Raw genomic sequence first — 18,749 nt, 5'->3', positions numbered from 1 at the left:
TAGGGTTAAGCATCTGACTCCTGATTTCGACTTAGGTCATGATCTTAGGGCCCTGGGATCAAGCCCTTGTTGGGCTCTGTGCTCTGTGGGGAGTCTGCTTGAGATTCTCTCCCTCTACCCCTCCTTCTGCTTGCGCACACACTCTCTTTCTAAAATAAATAACATCTTTAAAAAACAAAACAGGGCGCCTGGGTGGCACAGCGGTTAAGCGTCTGCCTTCAGCTCAGGGCGTGATCCCGGCGTTCTGGATCCAGCCCCACATCAGGCTCCTCCACTATGAGCCTGCTTCTTCCTCTCCCACTCCCCCTGCTTGTGTTCCCTCTCTCGCTGGCTGTCTCTATCTCTGTCGAATGAATAAATAAAATCTTAAAAAAAAATAAAAAATAAAAAATAAAAAACAAAACAAAACCCCCATCTTATTCCAAAGTAGCTTATAATCCTATAAGCAATTGTTCACTGTTAAAAGAACTATAGAAAAGAGTAATTAATGATAATAAAGTAGACACAAGCTGGAGTGAATTAACAAAATGTTTTTATCCTGGTTTACAGCAAAAAGCGAAACTTTTTCAAAAAATAATGAGTTAATATTTAATTAGCACAAACAATATCCATGTAAGTTATGTTTGAAAAGTTCATTCTGAAGTAGTTCAAACATTTTCTCTGTAATATTTATTTCCTTAAAAATATCCTTTCTTAATACTTGAGGAAAAGTTAACTCAATCCAATCCACTGAAATTACCCCAAGTTTCAAATAACTTTTCTTTAAACGAAGACTTATTTTTATATTTTTACTGTATTGTGAAAGTATAGGGGAGATACTCAGAATTTTATTACTTTTATGTTATAACAATACATTTCTAACCATAAATAAGAAAATGACCTCAATCTTTTTTCTATTTTTGGATGTAATTATTAAAATGATTTATAAGAACCAATAGGCCTATTAATACTAATAATGTGAATTTATGTAGAAAAATTTTCAAAGAACTTGAATATGATATCAATTTTCATTACCACAATACTATAAATTAGGCATGAAAAATAGCATTTTTGCCCTACAAGATAAACTGAAAAATAAGGGTTCTTACTTGCTTAAAAGTTTAATATATACAAATTACACAGTAAGACAGCTTGTTTTAAATGGAACTGGTCTGAAATGCCACAACACATCTTCTTGCAGTGCTTATTTATCAAAAAAAACACAAACTTTTACTTAAAATCTGTTTGAATTAAGTCAGTTTATCTTTTTAGCTATGTAGTTAACAAAAAGGAGCTTTGCTAACATTATCCTATAATAAAAGATTTCAATCTTGGGACAAGGTCACCAATTAAATATTGTTTAAAGTAAGTAAAGACTTTAAAAAAAAGTTCTATTTTAAAGAGTGTAGGGCACTCTAGAAGATAGACACATTAACATACCACTCTCTCTCTCTCTCTCTTTCTCTGTTTTTCCTTTCTTTTTCATCAGCTTTAGGAGGACTTTTTCTCATCAGGAATCTATTTTCAGGTATAGGAGGGATCTCTTCTGGACGGACAGTAGACTGGGGTTGTGCTTCAAGATTTTCAGTCTCACTTTCACTAGATGCACTTAACAGAAAACATACAAAAAAATTCCATTTGGTTATTATGTACCTATCCCAAATTTCCAATTGTTGGTAATTCTTTCCTTTGTAAGATGTCACAATATATAAGCCATCCTCCCCCCACCAAAGAAGCAATAACATACAGAAAACCCTCCTTCATTCTACTGACAAACGAGCTAACCAACCCAAAACCAAAGCCAATTGTTCCCAGTATTTTCCAGTAAAATGGATCTAAAATATTGGACTCCATAGGCAATGTACTCTGATAAATTAAAAATACTTAAAAATGTAGGCAAAGAAATTAGTTGCTTTAAAGTCAATAGGCATAAAGACAAGTTTTAGTATAAACATATATTATTTCAGACAAAACAGAAAAGAAAGTAAATATATTGACAATATTTGCTTTTACCCTTGTGCTTCATAGCAACAAAGGAAATAAAGGACAAAAAAAGCAAGAGAGACTGCTATAAAAAAATTAGGAAAATAATAATTGGTTTCCTGTAATTCTCATTAATCCTATAGATTCCTCTTATGAAACACAAACCTATAAAACCAAAAGCATCATTTCACTGAGTTCAGACAAATGGAATTGAATGACTTTGTTGAAAATGGAAATGAATGTACCTAAATTTAATCTATGACTATAGAATCAATATGTTCTTATACTTAATGCTGGGAAATATTTCTCACTATTTTAATATTGCCATACAGTTGATCCAAAATCCCAACAGATTTACTTATAAACTGAAAGGAATTAGAATATAAACCTAGTATTATAAGAGAATTTAAAATTAAGACCTTTTCTTGCTTTTCTTTCGCTTCTTCTTTTCCTTCTTGTGTTTTCGGGAATTTTTCCTATGTTTCTTTTTTCTTTTTTTTGCTTTCTCTTCAGAAGCACTTTCTGAATCAGAAGAATCAGAAGAGGACTGAGAATCACTTGAGCTATCTGAGTCACTGGATGAGGAGGAGGAGGAGGATGATGACTTATGTCTTTTCTTTTCTTCTTTCTTAGCTTTAATAAGAAACCAAAAAGGTTTTGGTCAGCACTTATTAGATAAACTCTGTAAGTGGAAATTTAGATTTGCAGCAGATTCTCACTAAGTCCAGTATTTAACACTTAGCTCATCCAGCTATTTGAACTGAAGGGTACAGGAAAGATCTCTGGATTCAGGGATCAAAGTTATATCTCTTACGCAGAAGAATTTTGGAAAAGTAACAGGTAAGTCTAAAACACAGTTTCTAAAAAGTACAGAATTTTAGGAGTCCCAGATTTTAATCTTCCTGTGGTTTTCGACTTTTTCTATTACCAAGAATAGAGGTAGAACTGTAGGAGAGAAATAACACACACAAAAAATACTTTGCATGAATGTGGAAAATAAGAAAAATGACTCCATTGGCACTGGCCTGTTTCAATGTCTGAGCATTTCTCTAACAATTAAGAAATTTAGCTTAGTTGAAGAGCAGAATTACCACAGAGGGTAGTCATTTGCCAATGGTTAATAACTATGCTACAAAACATGATTTCAAATTGAAATTTTCTTTTGGGTTAAGTAGGTAATAATTTTTAAAGGGATCCCAAAAGTCAAATGCTTTAAGGACTAGGCAATATAAATAAGTGAAATTAACCAGGTATGATACAACAGGAATTGGGGAAAGATAAGACAATCCAAATAGAGCCTGACTCATCTAAAGTATCTAATTCAAACTATGGTGGACTTAAATTGAAATCAGGCCAAAGATGGGACAACACTGATATATGGATAAGTATAATAAACTGGAACACATCAAATATATTAGAATCCATCAGTTCATAATGATATTGGTAAATGAAATATAAAGAATTTACCCGCTTTTCCTTATACAAACTGTACCACAGGCTAACCAAACAGTAAATGAAAGGAAGATGCTCTTTGATCAAAGTATCCCAGGGATAAATGAAGCAGAAATTATGGTTAGGATATCATCATTTTGCAACTTATAATGAGGCAGTGACACCAAGAACTGCTGCAGAGCACAAAAACTACCTTTTGTATGTGACGCTCCCATCAAACAAACAAGCAAATCCATCCATCCATCCAAACTGCATCTGATCAACTTTCTAGATCTAACCACAAAGTCATATGAAATAGAGGCAAAAAAGAACACATTACGTAACAAAGATGCAATCAGTATCATCTAATGTGTGCAATAATGGAAAACACTACAGGCAAATCACCTAGCTTGTTCAACAAATAAATCTCAAGAAACAAAAGAGATGGTAGCAGAAATCTACTTAAAACAAAATAAAAAAACCCTCATAACCCCAATGTCTGAACCTTACTTGGATTCAAATTAAAACATTAAAAAAATTACATTAATGAAACAATTAGAAATTTGAACACTGACAGGAGTATTTAGGAATATACATGTGTGTACATATGATTATGATATATTTTTTAAAAGAATTGTTTTTTAGAGACCAATAATGAAATATTTATCAATAAAATGTTATGCCTAGAATTTGCTTCAAAATAACAAGAAAGGGAGAACTGGCCAGGGTATAAGTAAAATGAGACTGGCCATGACTTACGTGTTAAAGCTGTGTAATGAACACTGTTGTCCGGTTATACTACTTCAACCACTTCTGTATATGTTAATATTTTCCATGATAAAAAAAAATTAGAGGACAAAGAAAATACATCTTTGGACTGACTGCTGGTTGATTATAGACTTTAACTGAAAGCGTTAATAGCTGGTTTATAAGCCTTTCCTTCAGCCACAGGAGCACCTAAGGATCTGGCAGTTGGCCAAATCATTCTTGAAACTCTTCACTCAGAATTTATAGGAATGTACTAATTATAAGATAATTGACAATCTGGCTGAAGTTACTATGTAGTTTACCCAGGACTTGCAGTTCACTGCCAAAATTGTTTTTCCAAAACCAATAAGATGCTATTGCACTGGAGAAAGGGAGTTAAGGTATAAAAGGTGGGGGAGGTTAGGAAAATAAGGTAAAGGGACCTGAGGTAAAGGCTTCATCACACAGTCATGTTCCTCAGGATCATGAACATAACAAGCGTGAGATGCCTGGGACATATGCAAGCTCTGCCTGGAGATCATGAGATCTCTACTATGTTGTTGCTGTACAAGCTACGCTATTCCTGTCCTGTATCTTTTCTTAAAGGAAAATAAACTTAGGCTGAGTAAAGTCTATTTTGTCTCCTGAGTCCCAACAGTTAATCTGAACCCAAGACCACTGTTGTCAGTTGAGGCACAGAATGGGTATGTAAACACATACAAACGGAAACATCTACTTACATACACTACAAACCTAAGAGATGGGTGTGGGTGGGTAGGAGGTAATCAAACTTAAAATGAAGGAATAAATTCAGAATTAGTAACTCTAAATATGAGATCACATAATAGGCAAGCAAAATATTTCACAAAAACACAGTAATGCTTTACTTGATTACCATGATTTACCAGATTAACAAAGACTTATTTACCTGTTCCAATTTATATTTATTTTGCATTGGGAATCTTTCCCATGATAAATACACTGCAGCTGGTTTCTTTAACAAGCCTAATCTCCCCCCCAAATGTATTAAATATATTTCAAATGACCATTATTTAGTTCACATATCACTTTTCTTTTCTTTTTTTTTTTTTTTAAAGATATTATTTGAGAGCAAGCCAGAGAGTGAGACAGAGACAGAGAGAGCACACACAGGTGCACAAGCAAGGGGAGTGGGAGAGGAAGAAGCAGACTCCCCGCTGAGCAGGGAGCCTGATGCAGGACTCTATCCCAGGACCACAGGATTATGACCTGAGTCAAAGGCAGTTGCTCAACCGACTGAGCTACCCAAGTGCCCTCAAACATCACTTTTCAAGAAAACATTTGAGTGAAGCAAGATATCACAACAAATATGAAACGCCAGAGAGATTTATGATTATTTTTTAAGGTAATATAATCTGCCTAAATATCAGATGACATCTATAAAAGGAAAATAAACTGTATTTTAGGAAAAATGCCTTGGAAGGGAGATTAGAAAGCTCTAAGGCTGAAAAAAATTCCCTCTTCTGATGTTTGTCAATATTATTTTACAAGTGAAATTTAGTTTACATGCCCTTTTCCTATGAACTGCTCAGGAAAAAAAAGAGAAAATGACTGAGAAAGACATGGCAGTTAAAGAACAGAAGAGTAAAAAGGTAAAAAATAGGGACATGGATAGGTTGGGAAGATGGCGGAGGAGTAGGGGACCCCTTTTTCAGCCGGTCCCCTGAGTCGAGTTGGATAGGTACCAGACCAGCCTGAACATCCACGGAATCAGCCTGAGATGCAGGATGATACATCTGGATCTCTACAAATGAACATCTCCAGTGCTGAGTATTGAGGTACGAAGTGGGGAGTCGTGAAACCGCGCACAGATATTGGAAGATAAACGGAAGAGGGAGGGAGCCGCCGCGTTAGGGCGCCGGGAAGCGATAGCCACCTGCACGGGGGAGCGGGCGGACTCACGGGTGGCACCCACGAGAGAAAAGATGAGACCGTGAGCCGGGAAATGCGCGCCACCAGACTTCTCACAGAGCTCCGGTGTGCTCACTGGAACCAGACTGAGATCGGGAGCTCCGGGAGCACGTGGGGGCGGCTGGCGGCGTTAGAAACACAAAGGACAGAGACGCGCAGGCCCTGGAAGTGAGGGCTGGGACGCTGGGTGTGGAGCGCTGGAGGGTTGAGCAGCACCAACAGAAAGAGAGTTAAAGTGGCCAGAACATCACTGGAGAACGGTCCGCGATCCCTCTGTTCTGAGACAGAGGCTGAGATTCGGCCACTGCTGCTCTGACTCTCAGAAGAGTCACAGCAAGCCGCCAGGGAAAGCCACCAGAGAACAAAAGCCTGGAAATACTGGCTCACAGTGTGCCCATTCCCATCCCCCCTTGCAGGGGGCACGGAGACTCTACCCAAACAGGGTTGCCTGAGTACTGGCGCGGCAGGTCCCTCCCCCAGAAGGCAGGCTGAAAAATCAAGAAGCCCACATCCCTAAGATCCCTATAAAACAAGGGCGCACGGCCTGGGTACCAGCCAATAATTTGGGCTCTGGACAACCCCGCAACCTCTCCTCATCAGAATGACGAGAAGGAGAAATCCCCCCCAGCAAAGAAAAGACAATGAGTCTGTGGCCTCTGCCACAGAGCTAATGGATATGGATATAACCAAATTATCAGAAATGGAATTCAGAGTAACAATGGTCAAGATGATGTGTAGACTTGAAAAAAGTATTAATGAAAATGTTAATGAGAATATAGAATCTCTAAGGGTGGAAATGAGAGTGAATCTGGCAGAAATTAAAAATTCTATGAGCCAAATGCAGTCAAAACTAGAGGCTCTGATGGCCAGGGTCACTGAGGCAGAAGAACGTATTAGCAAATTGGAGGATGGGTTAGTAGAAGAAAAAGCGAAAATAGAATCTGGACTTTAAAAAAATCCACGCCCACGAATGTAGGTTACGGGAGATCACTGACTCAATGAAACGTTCCAATGTCAAAATCATCGGCATCCCCGAGGGGGTGGAGAAAAACAGAGGTCTAGAAGAGATATTTGAACAAATTGTAGCTGAAAACTTCCCTAATCTAGCAAGGGAAACAAACATTCGTGTCCAAGAGGCAGAGAGGACCCCTCCCAAGCTCAACCACGACAAACTTACGCCACGTCACGTCATAGTGCAATTCGCAAATATTAGATCCAAGGATACAGTACTGAAAGCGGCCAGGGCAAAGAAATCTCTCACGTACCAAGGCAAAGGTATCAGAATTACGTCAGACCTGTCTACACAGACCTGGAGTGAGAGAAAGGGTTGGGGGGCATTTTTAAAGCTCTTTCAGAGAAAAACATGCAGCCAAGGATCCTTTATCCAGCAAGGCTGTCATTCAGAATTGATGGAGAAATAAAGACCTTCCAGAATCGCCAGTCATTGACCAATTTTGTAACCATGAAACCAGCCCTACAGGAGATATTAAGGGGGGGTTCTATAAAGGTAAAAAGGCCCCAAGAGTGACACAGAACAGAAAGTCACAATCTATAGAAACAAAGACTTTACTGGCAACATGGCATCATTAAAACCATATCTCTCAATACTCAGTCTCAACGTAAATGGCCTGAACGCTCCCATAAAGCGCCACAGGGTTGCAGATTGGATAAAAAGAAATGACCTATCCATTTGCTGTTTACAAGAGACTCATTTTGAACCCAAAGATACATTCAGACTGAAAGTAAAGGGATAGAATACCATCTTTCACGCAAATGGACCTCAAAAGAAAGCTGGGGTAGCAATTCTCATATCAGACAGATTGGATTTCAAACTAAAGACTATAGTTAGAGACACAGAAGGGCACTATATTATTCTTAAAGGATGTATCCAACAAGTGGAGATGACAATTATAAATATATATGCCCCCAACAGGGGAGCAGCAAGATACACAAGCCAACTCTTAACCAGAATAAAGAGACATATAGATAAAAATACATTAATAGTAGAGGACCTCAACACCCCACTATCAGAAATAGACAGAACACCCTTGCAAAAACTCAGTAAAGGAAAAAAGGCTTTGAATGCCACACTCGACAAGTTGGACCTCATAGATATATATAGAACACTACACCCCAGAACCAAAAAATACTCACTCTATTCTAATGCCCATGGAAAATTCTCAAGAATTAATGTTCTGGGACACAAAACAGGTCTCAACTGATACCAAAAGACTGAAATTATTCCCTGCATATTCTCAGACCACAACGCTTTGAAATTGGAACTCAACCACAAGGAAAAATTTGGAAGAAACTCAAACACTTGGAGACTAAGAACCATCCTGCTCAGGAATGATTTGATACACCAGGAAATCAAAAATCAATTTAAACAATTTATGGAGACCAACGAGAATGAAAACACAACAGTCCAAAACCTTTGGGATACTGCAAAGGCAGTCCTAAGGGGGAAATACATAGCCATCCAAGCCTCACTCAAAAGAATAGAAAAATCTCAAATGCAGTTTTTATATTCTCACCTCAAGAAGCTGGAACAGCAACAGAGGGACAGGCCTAATCCACGCACGAGGAAGCAGTTGACCAAGATTAGAGCAGAAATCAATGAATTAGAAACCAGGAGTACAGCAGAGCAGATCAACAGAACTAGAAGCTGGTTTTTGAGAGAATTAATAAAATTGACAGACCTCTGGCAAGACTTATCCAAATGAATAGAGAAAGGACCCAAATTAATAAAATTATGAATGAAAAAGGAGAGGTCACAACCAACAACAATGAAATTGGAAGGATTATTAGAAACTTTTATCAACAGCTTTATGCCAATAAATTAAGCAATCTGGAAGAGATGGAGGCCTTCCTGGAAACCCATAAACTACCCAGACTGAAACAGGAAGAAATTGATTTTTTAAACAGGCCAATTAATTATGAAGAGATTGAGTCAGTGATAAACAATCTTCCAAAAAATAAAACTCCAGGCCCGGACGGTTTTCCTGGGGAATTCTACCAAACATTCATATCTGTATATACTATACAGTTAAACATACAGTGTGGCCCTTGAGCCACACCAGTTTGAACTGCATGAGTCCACTTATACATGGATTTTTTAAAATATATAAATACAGTATAGTACTGTCAATGTATTTGTTGTCCTTATGATTTTCTTAATATTTTTTTCCTCACTTATTTTAAGAATACAGTATATAGGGGTGCCTGGGTGGCTCAGTTGGTTAAGCATCCAACTCTTGCTTTCAGCTTGGGTCCTGATCTCAGGGTTGAGAGGTCGAGCCCCATATTAGACTCTATGCTGGGTGTGGAGCCTGCTACAGTTTCTCTCTCTCTCCCTCCAGCCATCTGCCCCCCCTTCTCTTGCTCCTCCTCTCCCTCTTTCTAAAAAAGTAAAATAAAATAAAATACAGTATATAATCCATATAACCTACAAAATATGTGTTGCTCGACTGTATTAATGGTAAGGTCAGCAGTAGGCTATTAGCAGTTAAGCAGAGGGTCCTCAAAAATTTAAAAATAGCATATCACATGGTCCAGTAATTCCACTACTGGGTATTTACTGCCAAAATACAAAAGCACTAATTTGAAGATATATACACCCCTGTTTATTGCAGCATTATTTAAAATAGTGAAATTATGGAAGCAGTCCAAGTGTCTATTGATAGATGAATGGACAAAAATGTGGCACATATACAATGGAATATTACTCAGCCATAAAAAAGAATGAAATCTTGCCATTTGCAACAACATATATGGATCTATAGGGTATAATACTAAGTGAAATAAGTCAGTGAAAGACATATACCATATGATTTCAGTCTTGTGGAATTTAAGAAACAAAACAAACTTACCAAGAAAAAAGAGACAAACCAAAAAACCCCCTCCTTTTAAATAGAGAACAAACTGATACCAGAATGTGTATGTGTGTGTGGGGGGGGTGGGAGGTGAAATAGGTGAAAAGGATTAAGAGTACACCTATCATGATGAGCACTGAGTAATGTACAGAATTGTTGAATCAGTATATTATACATCTGAAATTAAGAGAAGACTGTATGTTAATTACACTGGAATTAAAATCAATCAAATGGCTAAAGGAATTTCTCCAAAGAGAAAGGCAATAATAGAAGGTGGCCTGGAATTTCAGGAAGAAAAAATAGAAGGGGCAAAAGATAAGGGTAAAGGAATTGAATCAGTTCATATACTATATACGATTCTTAAATTAAAAGATGCTAGGGACACCTGGGTGGCTCAATTGGTTAAGCATCTGGCTCTTGGTTTCAACTCAGGTCATGATCCCAGGGTCCTGAAATGGAGCGTGGAGTCTGCTTGAAGATTCTCTCCCCCTGCCCTCCCCCCACTTGCACACTAAAAATAAATATATCTTAAAAAAAGATGCTAATATCAAACACCTTAGAGAAATGCCAATTAAAATTAGCTGGAAAAAAATCCCACCTATTATTAGGCTGACAAAGATTAAAGACTTTGACAATACATGGCTTTGCAAAGTATATAAGGGGAATTAATTTTCTTATATTCAATGGCAGTGTCTATCAAAATTACAAATGCATGACCCCTGTAATCTATTAATTCCATTTTAGGAATTTGACCAAAATTCACATACGTTTAGAATGATATACAAAATACAAAATGTGGGAATGAAAACTGATGGGTAGAGACTGGAAGGAGACTTTGTATTGACTATCCTTTCTGGCCTCTAAATGTTGAAGCAAATGAATATATTAAACACACTGTAGATACTGGGGTGTCTGGGTGGCTCAGTTAGTTAAGCAGCTTCCTTCACCTTACGTCAAGATCCTGGGGTCCTGGGATCAAGCCCCAAGTTAGGGTCCCTGCTTAGTGGGGAGTCTGCTTCTCCTTCTCCTTTCCCCACTGCCCCCCACTCGTGCTCTCTCTTGCTCACTCCCAAATAAATAAAATCTTAAAAAATAAAAAAAAGTTAAAAATTGTAGATATTTTAAAACTTCCAAGTATGACAATAATGGTTTTCATCCTGCAAAATATCCTCCTATACTTGCTTAACCACTTACACATCATCTGTTCCAAAGTATCTGTAACAAATATGTAAGTATCCTTAAGGTCAAATTAAACACTACTAAAAGCAAAATGACAAGGTAAGTTAAAAATCATAATGGATGAAGAGGAATTACGAAGAGTAACACTTTCAATTTTGGGGCCGTTCCTGGGTAATTTTTTTGGATTACGCAGTTTGCTTATCATAAGGTAAAAGAATTTCCCAAACCTATTCACGGACCTTTTTGAGGGCTGGGTAGGGTATAGTGTAATCTTACTAACTAGGTATTGACTTCAGTAGTATGATGTTAAGGGAAAAAAAAAAAAAAGCATCTCCAGAACATTTTGCTTGTAAAAATCTCAGATAAAAAAATGCTGCCTTAGTCATTTTTATTTGAGATCTACAGATTTTATACGAATGAATTTCATGTGAAACCTTTATATTGCAGGATATTTTAGGGCACCATCAAATAAGATTAAAGAACAGAACAGAAATAAAGAACAGAACTACTCCTAAAATAGATCTCCATTAGATATTTTCATTTCATATTACTGGTCTCATTTTCTAAACAGTTTCTAACTTTAACATCCCACTATTTTCCAGTAAAAGTGCCATCACCACTGCTCCTAACTCCAGGTTAAGGGCAATGAATGGGATCTTATTGCTATACAAATGAGTCTCCTAAGTACAAGATTCACTAGCTGCTTCCCTTGCTCTGTTCTTTGTATATTGCCAGGCAATGTTTCCTACCACATATATGCAAAATTTCTGCTCACATAACTATTTATTGTTGCATTGCCACAACTCAGCACTTGTGTTTCTGTAATACAGCAATGGCCCTGTCTCTTGTTGAATGGTCAAAGTATACAGACCCCTATTTTAACAACTCCAGCGAACTCTGAAGAGACCATGACCTGAGGTCATGCCAACTCCTGAAAAACCAGTCCTTGACTAAGGTAGTGGTTTCATTCTCTGGTCGTTTGTGTTCTATCCTCCACTCTGTCCCATGACAGCCTCTACAGAAATGCTGTTTTTATTAGCCTCCAGTATTCCATTTCTGTATCTTTTGGAAGGTTCTTCTCCTTGACTGTGAACCTTCTCGGCACATTCAACTAGCTACAAAAAAGCAGAATTTCCAATCTTGCAACAGCAAAGGGAGAAAGGCCCAAGAAGATTGCCCAGACTCACCAAGACCATATACAGGTGGGCCCAGACAGTCAGAATTCTTCAGAAGTCTTTTTGTTTTCTTTCAGGAAGTTAGAAAAAGAAAAGAAAGATTCTGTATTTATTTCTTTTTAAACTGGGGTGTAAATCTCTCAAACAAGGTTTTAAATATAATGATGATGAACACCACCGTGTCTCACAAAACTTTGTTTCCAATTTAAAACAGTAAGGAGGCCATCAAACTTATAAACTGGATGTGAGACCCAGCTCTGCCTAAAAAAAAGATTATATAGATACATGACAGAATCGATTCTGACACATGTTCTGAGTGGTAACTAAAGGACTATAGGGTAACAGGTTCCAAACTGTGTGACCTTGAATATAAAGATCTTTTCGTATTTCCACAGTATGGTCCAGAACAGAATAGGCATGGAAGCTACGGCTCAAGACAATCTGACCTTTTCAGGAACTCCTGGGCAGACACTAATAAAGGGTCAAATGTCCCTCCCCCCACCAAACTGCTGAAACTGTTAAGGGCAAGGTATGCTTCCTTAGCACAGCAGGATGCCACATCAACTTTCAGCACAACTTCCTGGTCATAATGGCATAGGCAAAATTAGCATTTACCTCTGTAAGTGAAAATACATTATAAAGACATAAACAATAACACACACAGAGTGACATTCATTCACTTTCTCATTCTTTCAGCAAATATTCAAACACTGACATTACCAAAAGAACCTTTACATCAAATTTAGTACAGAATCTATGATAACTGCTCATAGTTTAAAAGGTATATTTTTTATTACCTCAATTTCTTTCTAGATATATAAACCACAGTATACTTAACTTTTAAAAGCAGAGAACAGATCCAAACATAAGAGACCTTATAGACTACAAAATATAAGAAAAAAACCCCTAAGTTTTAGTAGAGAATAAAAGATAAAGATTTCCTAGATGATATCGGAAGAAGTAATGCCTTAAACGAAAATGTTCCAATTGTACTAACAACACCCTGAAGAATTAAGTATCAGTACCAGGGTCTAAAACTTGCAAATATTAACACAGATTGCTTTTTAGTTTTAAATTTTTTTTTTTAAATGTAAGTTATTCAGTAACACCTCATTCTTTACTGGATCCTCACAAACACAAGGCATACATTATACCTGCTGTTTGTACATTTAGACAGATAGCCAGGCTCATGGACACCAAGAAGTTATATAAACACTCCCACTATGAGCTGCAGCATATTCCTGCAATGGTTTACAAGGTATATATTTGATATGACAGAGAAGAAAATGAAATCATCAGAATCAAAGTGGAATACAGAAACAGAAAATTAGAAACAAGCCTTCTCTAAGACCATCTTGGGTCTTTTTCAATTAAAACAAGACAAATGTGCACATTTCTAAATGATACAAAGAAATCAGTACACCTAAAACTTGAGAACAGAATGTTCTATTTATGGCAATTCTGAAAGGAATGTTAAAGACTTTAATGTGTTAGCAACACATAATAGAAAAAGCTCTCAATCTGGACCAACAAGCTCGGGTTGGAAGCTTAGCTCCCTGATGTGGTAAATAACTTAATCTCCTTGGCTATCTTCATCTGTAAAATGGGGGAAATACTGCAGGGTTATTCTGAGGATCAGAAAAGATTATAGATGACTCTCAGATTTGTTAAAAGTATTGGTATTATTATTCCCTCCACTAGTCAGAATGGGACAAACAGAGTCCATTTATTATTTTATTGTTTTCTCCGCAGGTAATCTTACCCTACACTTTTAGAATAACAGACCCAATATCCAATAAATGGTAGCAGTTACATATTTCACATATATAATATAACCACTTAAAATATTCACTTAAAACAAAGTTCTTACCATTCAGATAATATCATATCAAACTACTGATCATGTTAACTTCAAAAGTTCTGGTCTAAGAAGTTTCTCAAATATGCCAGATGCTTCTCAATCTCAGGAGTGCATGAAGGGAAAATAATTTATTTCCCAGTTCTGTAGTCTATGCTATTCTCTTCAATTGTCATCTTCCCCCTCGCTGTGTCTTTCTCTAGAAGAGTATTTATTTACCATGCTATTTAGACAACTACCGTTAAAAAACAAAACAAAGTGGAAGAAGGATAAATCACAGCAAATAACAAGAAAATTAAGTGATTCCATGGTAAATGAACAAAGTATGAAGATAAAACCCATTTAAAAACAAATGCTTCATATTTATATTCACATTAGTATGAATTTCATGCCAATATTTAGAATGTCTCTGCTTGTTTTGCATGCATAAGAATTATCAGAAACATGTACTTGTTCTTACCTTTAGATTTGGGAATTAGCTCTCCACAACTGAGTATCCGCACCTCAGCAAATGGTTTGCTAGCTGCATCTGTTTTCTGGTTTTCTATCTCTCTCACAACTTCTTGACCAGATATCACTTGCCCAAAAACAACATGATGCCTAAAGAGTCAATTATAAGATGATCAGGTAACAGCTTTTAATTTTAACATTAATTTAAAATGGTCATAAATAAATTAAAATAATCTTTACCCATCTAAATGAGGAGTTGGCTTCGTTGTTCTTTGGAAGTCATCAGATAGAAGAATAAAAACAAAGTCAGAGAAAAACAAAGTTAGCATCTCTAAAAAGGAAAAGAAAATAACTGCATTGGAAACAAAGTTGCAAAGAAATCATATGCTATTTTAACATAATAGAATCTTATTACATTAACCTTAAGTAGAACAGAAATAATGCAAGATGCTTTTTACATAATGTATTTTCAAAAACTTATTCTGATCATAAAACAAGTACCTACTCATTGTTGAAAACTTACATGTAATTAAAGTTGATATTTTGGTGTCATTTCTATCCATCTATGTTTTTTGCATGTGACTGGGTTCTTACTGAATATTCATAGGTGTATAAAGTTCAATGGTTGTATAATGTTCTATTGTATGGACAGACCATAATTTACAAAAGATTCTACCAGGTAATGGGTTTAACAATAGTGTTTTTCAGTCTTAACATTTTAAACAGTTAAAGCATAGGTCAACCCCTTATCCATGGTTTTGCTTTCCACTGTTTCAGTCACCCACAGTCAACTGCGGTCAATCACAGTCCAGAAGCAGAGAATCCTCCATCTCACATACTGTCAGTTCAATAGTAGCCTAATATTATGTCACAATGCCTGTTATTCACCTCACTTCATTTATTTTTTTAATTTTATTTATTTGACAGAGAGAGCACAAGCACGGGGAGCGGCAGGCTGAGGGAGAGGGAGAAGCAGGTTCCCCGCTGAGCAGAAAGCCTGACGTGGGGCTTGATCCCAGGACCCCAGGATCATGACCTGAGCTGAATGCAGACGCTCAACTGACTGAGCCACACAGGTACCCCTCACCTCACTTCACCTCATTTCATCAAGTAGGCATTTTATCATCTCAAATCATCACAAGAAGGATGAGTACAGTAAAATATTTTCATGGAGACCACATTCACGTAATCTTTGTTACAGTGTATTATTATAATTGTTTTATTTTATTACTATTGTTGTTAATCTCTTACTACCCCTAATTTATAAATTAAACTTTATCTGCAGTTTCAGGGGGTCCTGAAACGTACTCCCTGTGGATAATATTCATTCAGATGGCCCTCACACATGTTCCGTTGGACCAGAAAAGAAATGGGTCCTTACGGGGTTAATACTGCCAAGATTCAAAATTTTGGATGCTTTCACATAAAAATCCAGATTTCAGAGCTTTTTTGGAAAGCTGGAAGGTGTGGCACCTGACGCAGGGCAACAATGGGTCAGACTGATTATCCCTGTCTTTTTAAGACAGGCATAATAGTTTAGATTCAAATAGCATGCTTTATTTGCTTATGTTACTTGTCTAAGACCTAAAGACTTTTGAGCTTTTTATCCCTGATAAACAAGGAAACTTCACAATAAAGAAAGAGATCTGGATTAAAACTCTGGACAAAACTTGGGACGCCTGGGTGGCTCGGTTGGTTAAGTGTCATGATCCCAGGGTCCTGCTTCTTACTCTGCCGTTCCCCCTGCTTGTGCTGTCAAATAAATAAAATATTTAAAAAAAAAACCAACAAACTTTAGACCAAACTCAAAGCAAGCAAAAAGTCCAACAAATGAAGTGATTTTTTAAATCTTTTTTTCCACCCCACACCAACCTTAAAGCTCTATAGTTAAGAAGACTGGTATTTGAGTAGCTATGCAGACATACTGCTGTTACAGACTGAAGATGGGCACTGTATATCATTTACTATTTTAAAGAATCTTATCAAAAAAGGCATTAGAAATTTGGAAGAAGGAACACAATTTAAGCTAACCTCTGGTTAAAGCCCACACAATACTAATGAAAAAAATTCAAACATGTATATGTATTTTTACAAGATCAGCTTACTTTTAAAACCACCTATTATTGTTTTGACTTTAACAGCTATGCTCAACTGAACTTGCTTAAATCATCTAGAGATGTAAAAGCCTATGTGTATATAACATATGTATTTGTATTACATATTACATTCAGTGTATATATATAATTTGCATCTAGATTTGCATCAATCTTCGCTTCACAGATATTGTATTTGCCAAGTTCACTTGCTCACTAGAATTTACTTGTAACACTTAAACCAATACTCTGTTTTCATGAGGTCATTCTCAAACTGGTGAAAGTATTGAGGAGGAGTAGAAAAACTACAACTTTTTTTTTTTAAAGATTTTTTATTTTATTTTATTTATTTGACAGAGATAGAGACAGCCAGCGAGAGAGGGAACACAAGCAGGGGGAGTGGGAGAGGAAGAAGCAGGCTTCCCAGTGAAGGAGCCTGATGTGGGGCTCGATCCCATAACGCTGGGATCACACCCTGAGCCGAAGGCAGACGCTTAACGACTAAGCCACCCAGGTGCCCCAAAAAACTACAACTCTTATATGGTGCTGACAGGAATGTAAAATGATGCAACCACTGTAGAAAACAGTTCAGTGGCTCCTCACAGAACTGTAGAATTACCATATGATCCAGCAATTCCACTTTTAGATATATTAAAACTGAGAAGGGATTCAAACTAATACAGGTATGCCAATGTTTACTGCAACACTATTCACAACAGCCAAAAAGTGGAAACAACCCAAATGTCCACCAACAGATGAATATGGATAAACTAAATGTGGTACATACATATAATAGAGTGATACTCAGCCGTAAAAAGGAACAAAATTCTGATACATCCAACAACATGGTTGAACCTTGAAAACGTGCTAAATGAAATAAGCTCGACACAGAAGGACAAATATTGTATCATTCTGCTTGTATATCTATAATAGGCAAGATCATAAAGACAGAAAATAGAGGTTACCAGGGACTGAGGGTAAAAAGAAATGGGTTAGTTTCTGGGACAACAAAATAGTTTTGGATACAGTGGTAACAGCTCCATGGTACTGTGAATATAATTAATACCATTAAATTATACACTTAAAAATGGTTAAAATGGCTAATTTTATATCATATACGTTGCCACAATAGAAAATAATCTAAGATTAAAAACTGAAGTTTTCTCCTTTAAAAACAACAGTAAAACACAGAAATTAAAGAAGAGCTACCTAGAAATTAAGAGAGAAGGAAAAAATCAACATATAGAGGGAAGATTCTGAAAATATACATGAAGGGTTATATGAACTTAGCAGAGAGGTTTTGGTTAGCACAGGAAGAATTTTTCTTATTAAAAAAAAAGGAAAACAAATGATAATACTAAGTGTTGCTGAGAATCTAGTGACACTGGCACTTTGCGTATTGCTGATACCAGAGTACAGTAGCAATATACATGGAAAGGCTTAAAAATGTATGAACAGGGGCACCTGGGTGGCTCAGTCGGTTAAACGTCTGCCTTCAGCTTGGGTCATGGTCCCAGGATTCTGGGATCAAGCCCTCCATCAGGTTCCCTGCACAGCAGGGGGAGGAAGGAGGGATCTGCTTCTCCCTCTTCTTCTGTCCCTCCTCCTTGCTTGTGTTCTCTCTCAAATAAGTAAAATCTTTTTAAAAAAATATGTAAACATTTCAGTAAGTAAACTCTTAGCAGCTTATGTAAAATAATTAAAAATGCATCAACAGGTACAACAATGTTCACTGCAGTTTGAAAACCAAGAAGCAAGTTAAATGTTTAAAAATTAGATAAATAAAGCATAATGCATTCAAACAATGGAGTCACATATAGCTATTAAAATGTTAATTAGTACTTAGTGATGTGCAGAGATTTATACTGTATCCAAAAGTTGATTATAGAGTATATGCAACATTTATCTATTTAGTTATTTAAGATTTTATTTATTTATTTGTCAGAGAGAGAGCACAAACAGGAGGAGCAGTAGGCTGAGGGAGAAGTAGGCTCCCCGCTGAGTGAGGAGCCTGATGCAGAACTCAATCCCA

General features: G+C 36.8%; 1 protein-coding gene across 4 annotated transcripts in view; it reads right to left on the bottom strand.

The window, feature by feature from the left end:
• Positions 1 to 18,749, bottom strand: part of PPIG (peptidylprolyl isomerase G) — a 48,333-nt gene that overhangs the window by 9,675 nt on the left and 19,909 nt on the right. For all 4 annotated transcript variants that reach the window (XM_045780198.2, XM_045780199.2, XM_045780212.2 and 1 more), the window contains exons 8-11: positions 14,865 to 14,894; positions 14,635 to 14,774; positions 2,382 to 2,595; positions 1,420 to 1,587 (exon numbers count right to left, since the gene is read on the bottom strand). In XM_045780198.2, coding sequence (XP_045636154.1) covers positions 1,420 to 1,587; positions 2,382 to 2,595; positions 14,635 to 14,774; positions 14,865 to 14,894 — 552 coding nt within the window. The remainder of the gene's footprint in view (positions 1 to 1,419; positions 1,588 to 2,381; positions 2,596 to 14,634; positions 14,775 to 14,864; positions 14,895 to 18,749) is intronic.

The sequence above is a fragment of the Ursus americanus genome, chromosome 1 (assembly GCF_024610735.1).
Source record: "Ursus americanus isolate L20-20 chromosome 1, mUrsAme1.1.p, whole genome shotgun sequence".
Lineage (NCBI taxonomy): Eukaryota > Metazoa > Chordata > Mammalia > Carnivora > Ursidae > Ursus > Ursus americanus.
Note: the sequence above shows the minus strand (reverse complement) of the source record. Positions and strands in the feature narration are given on the sequence as shown.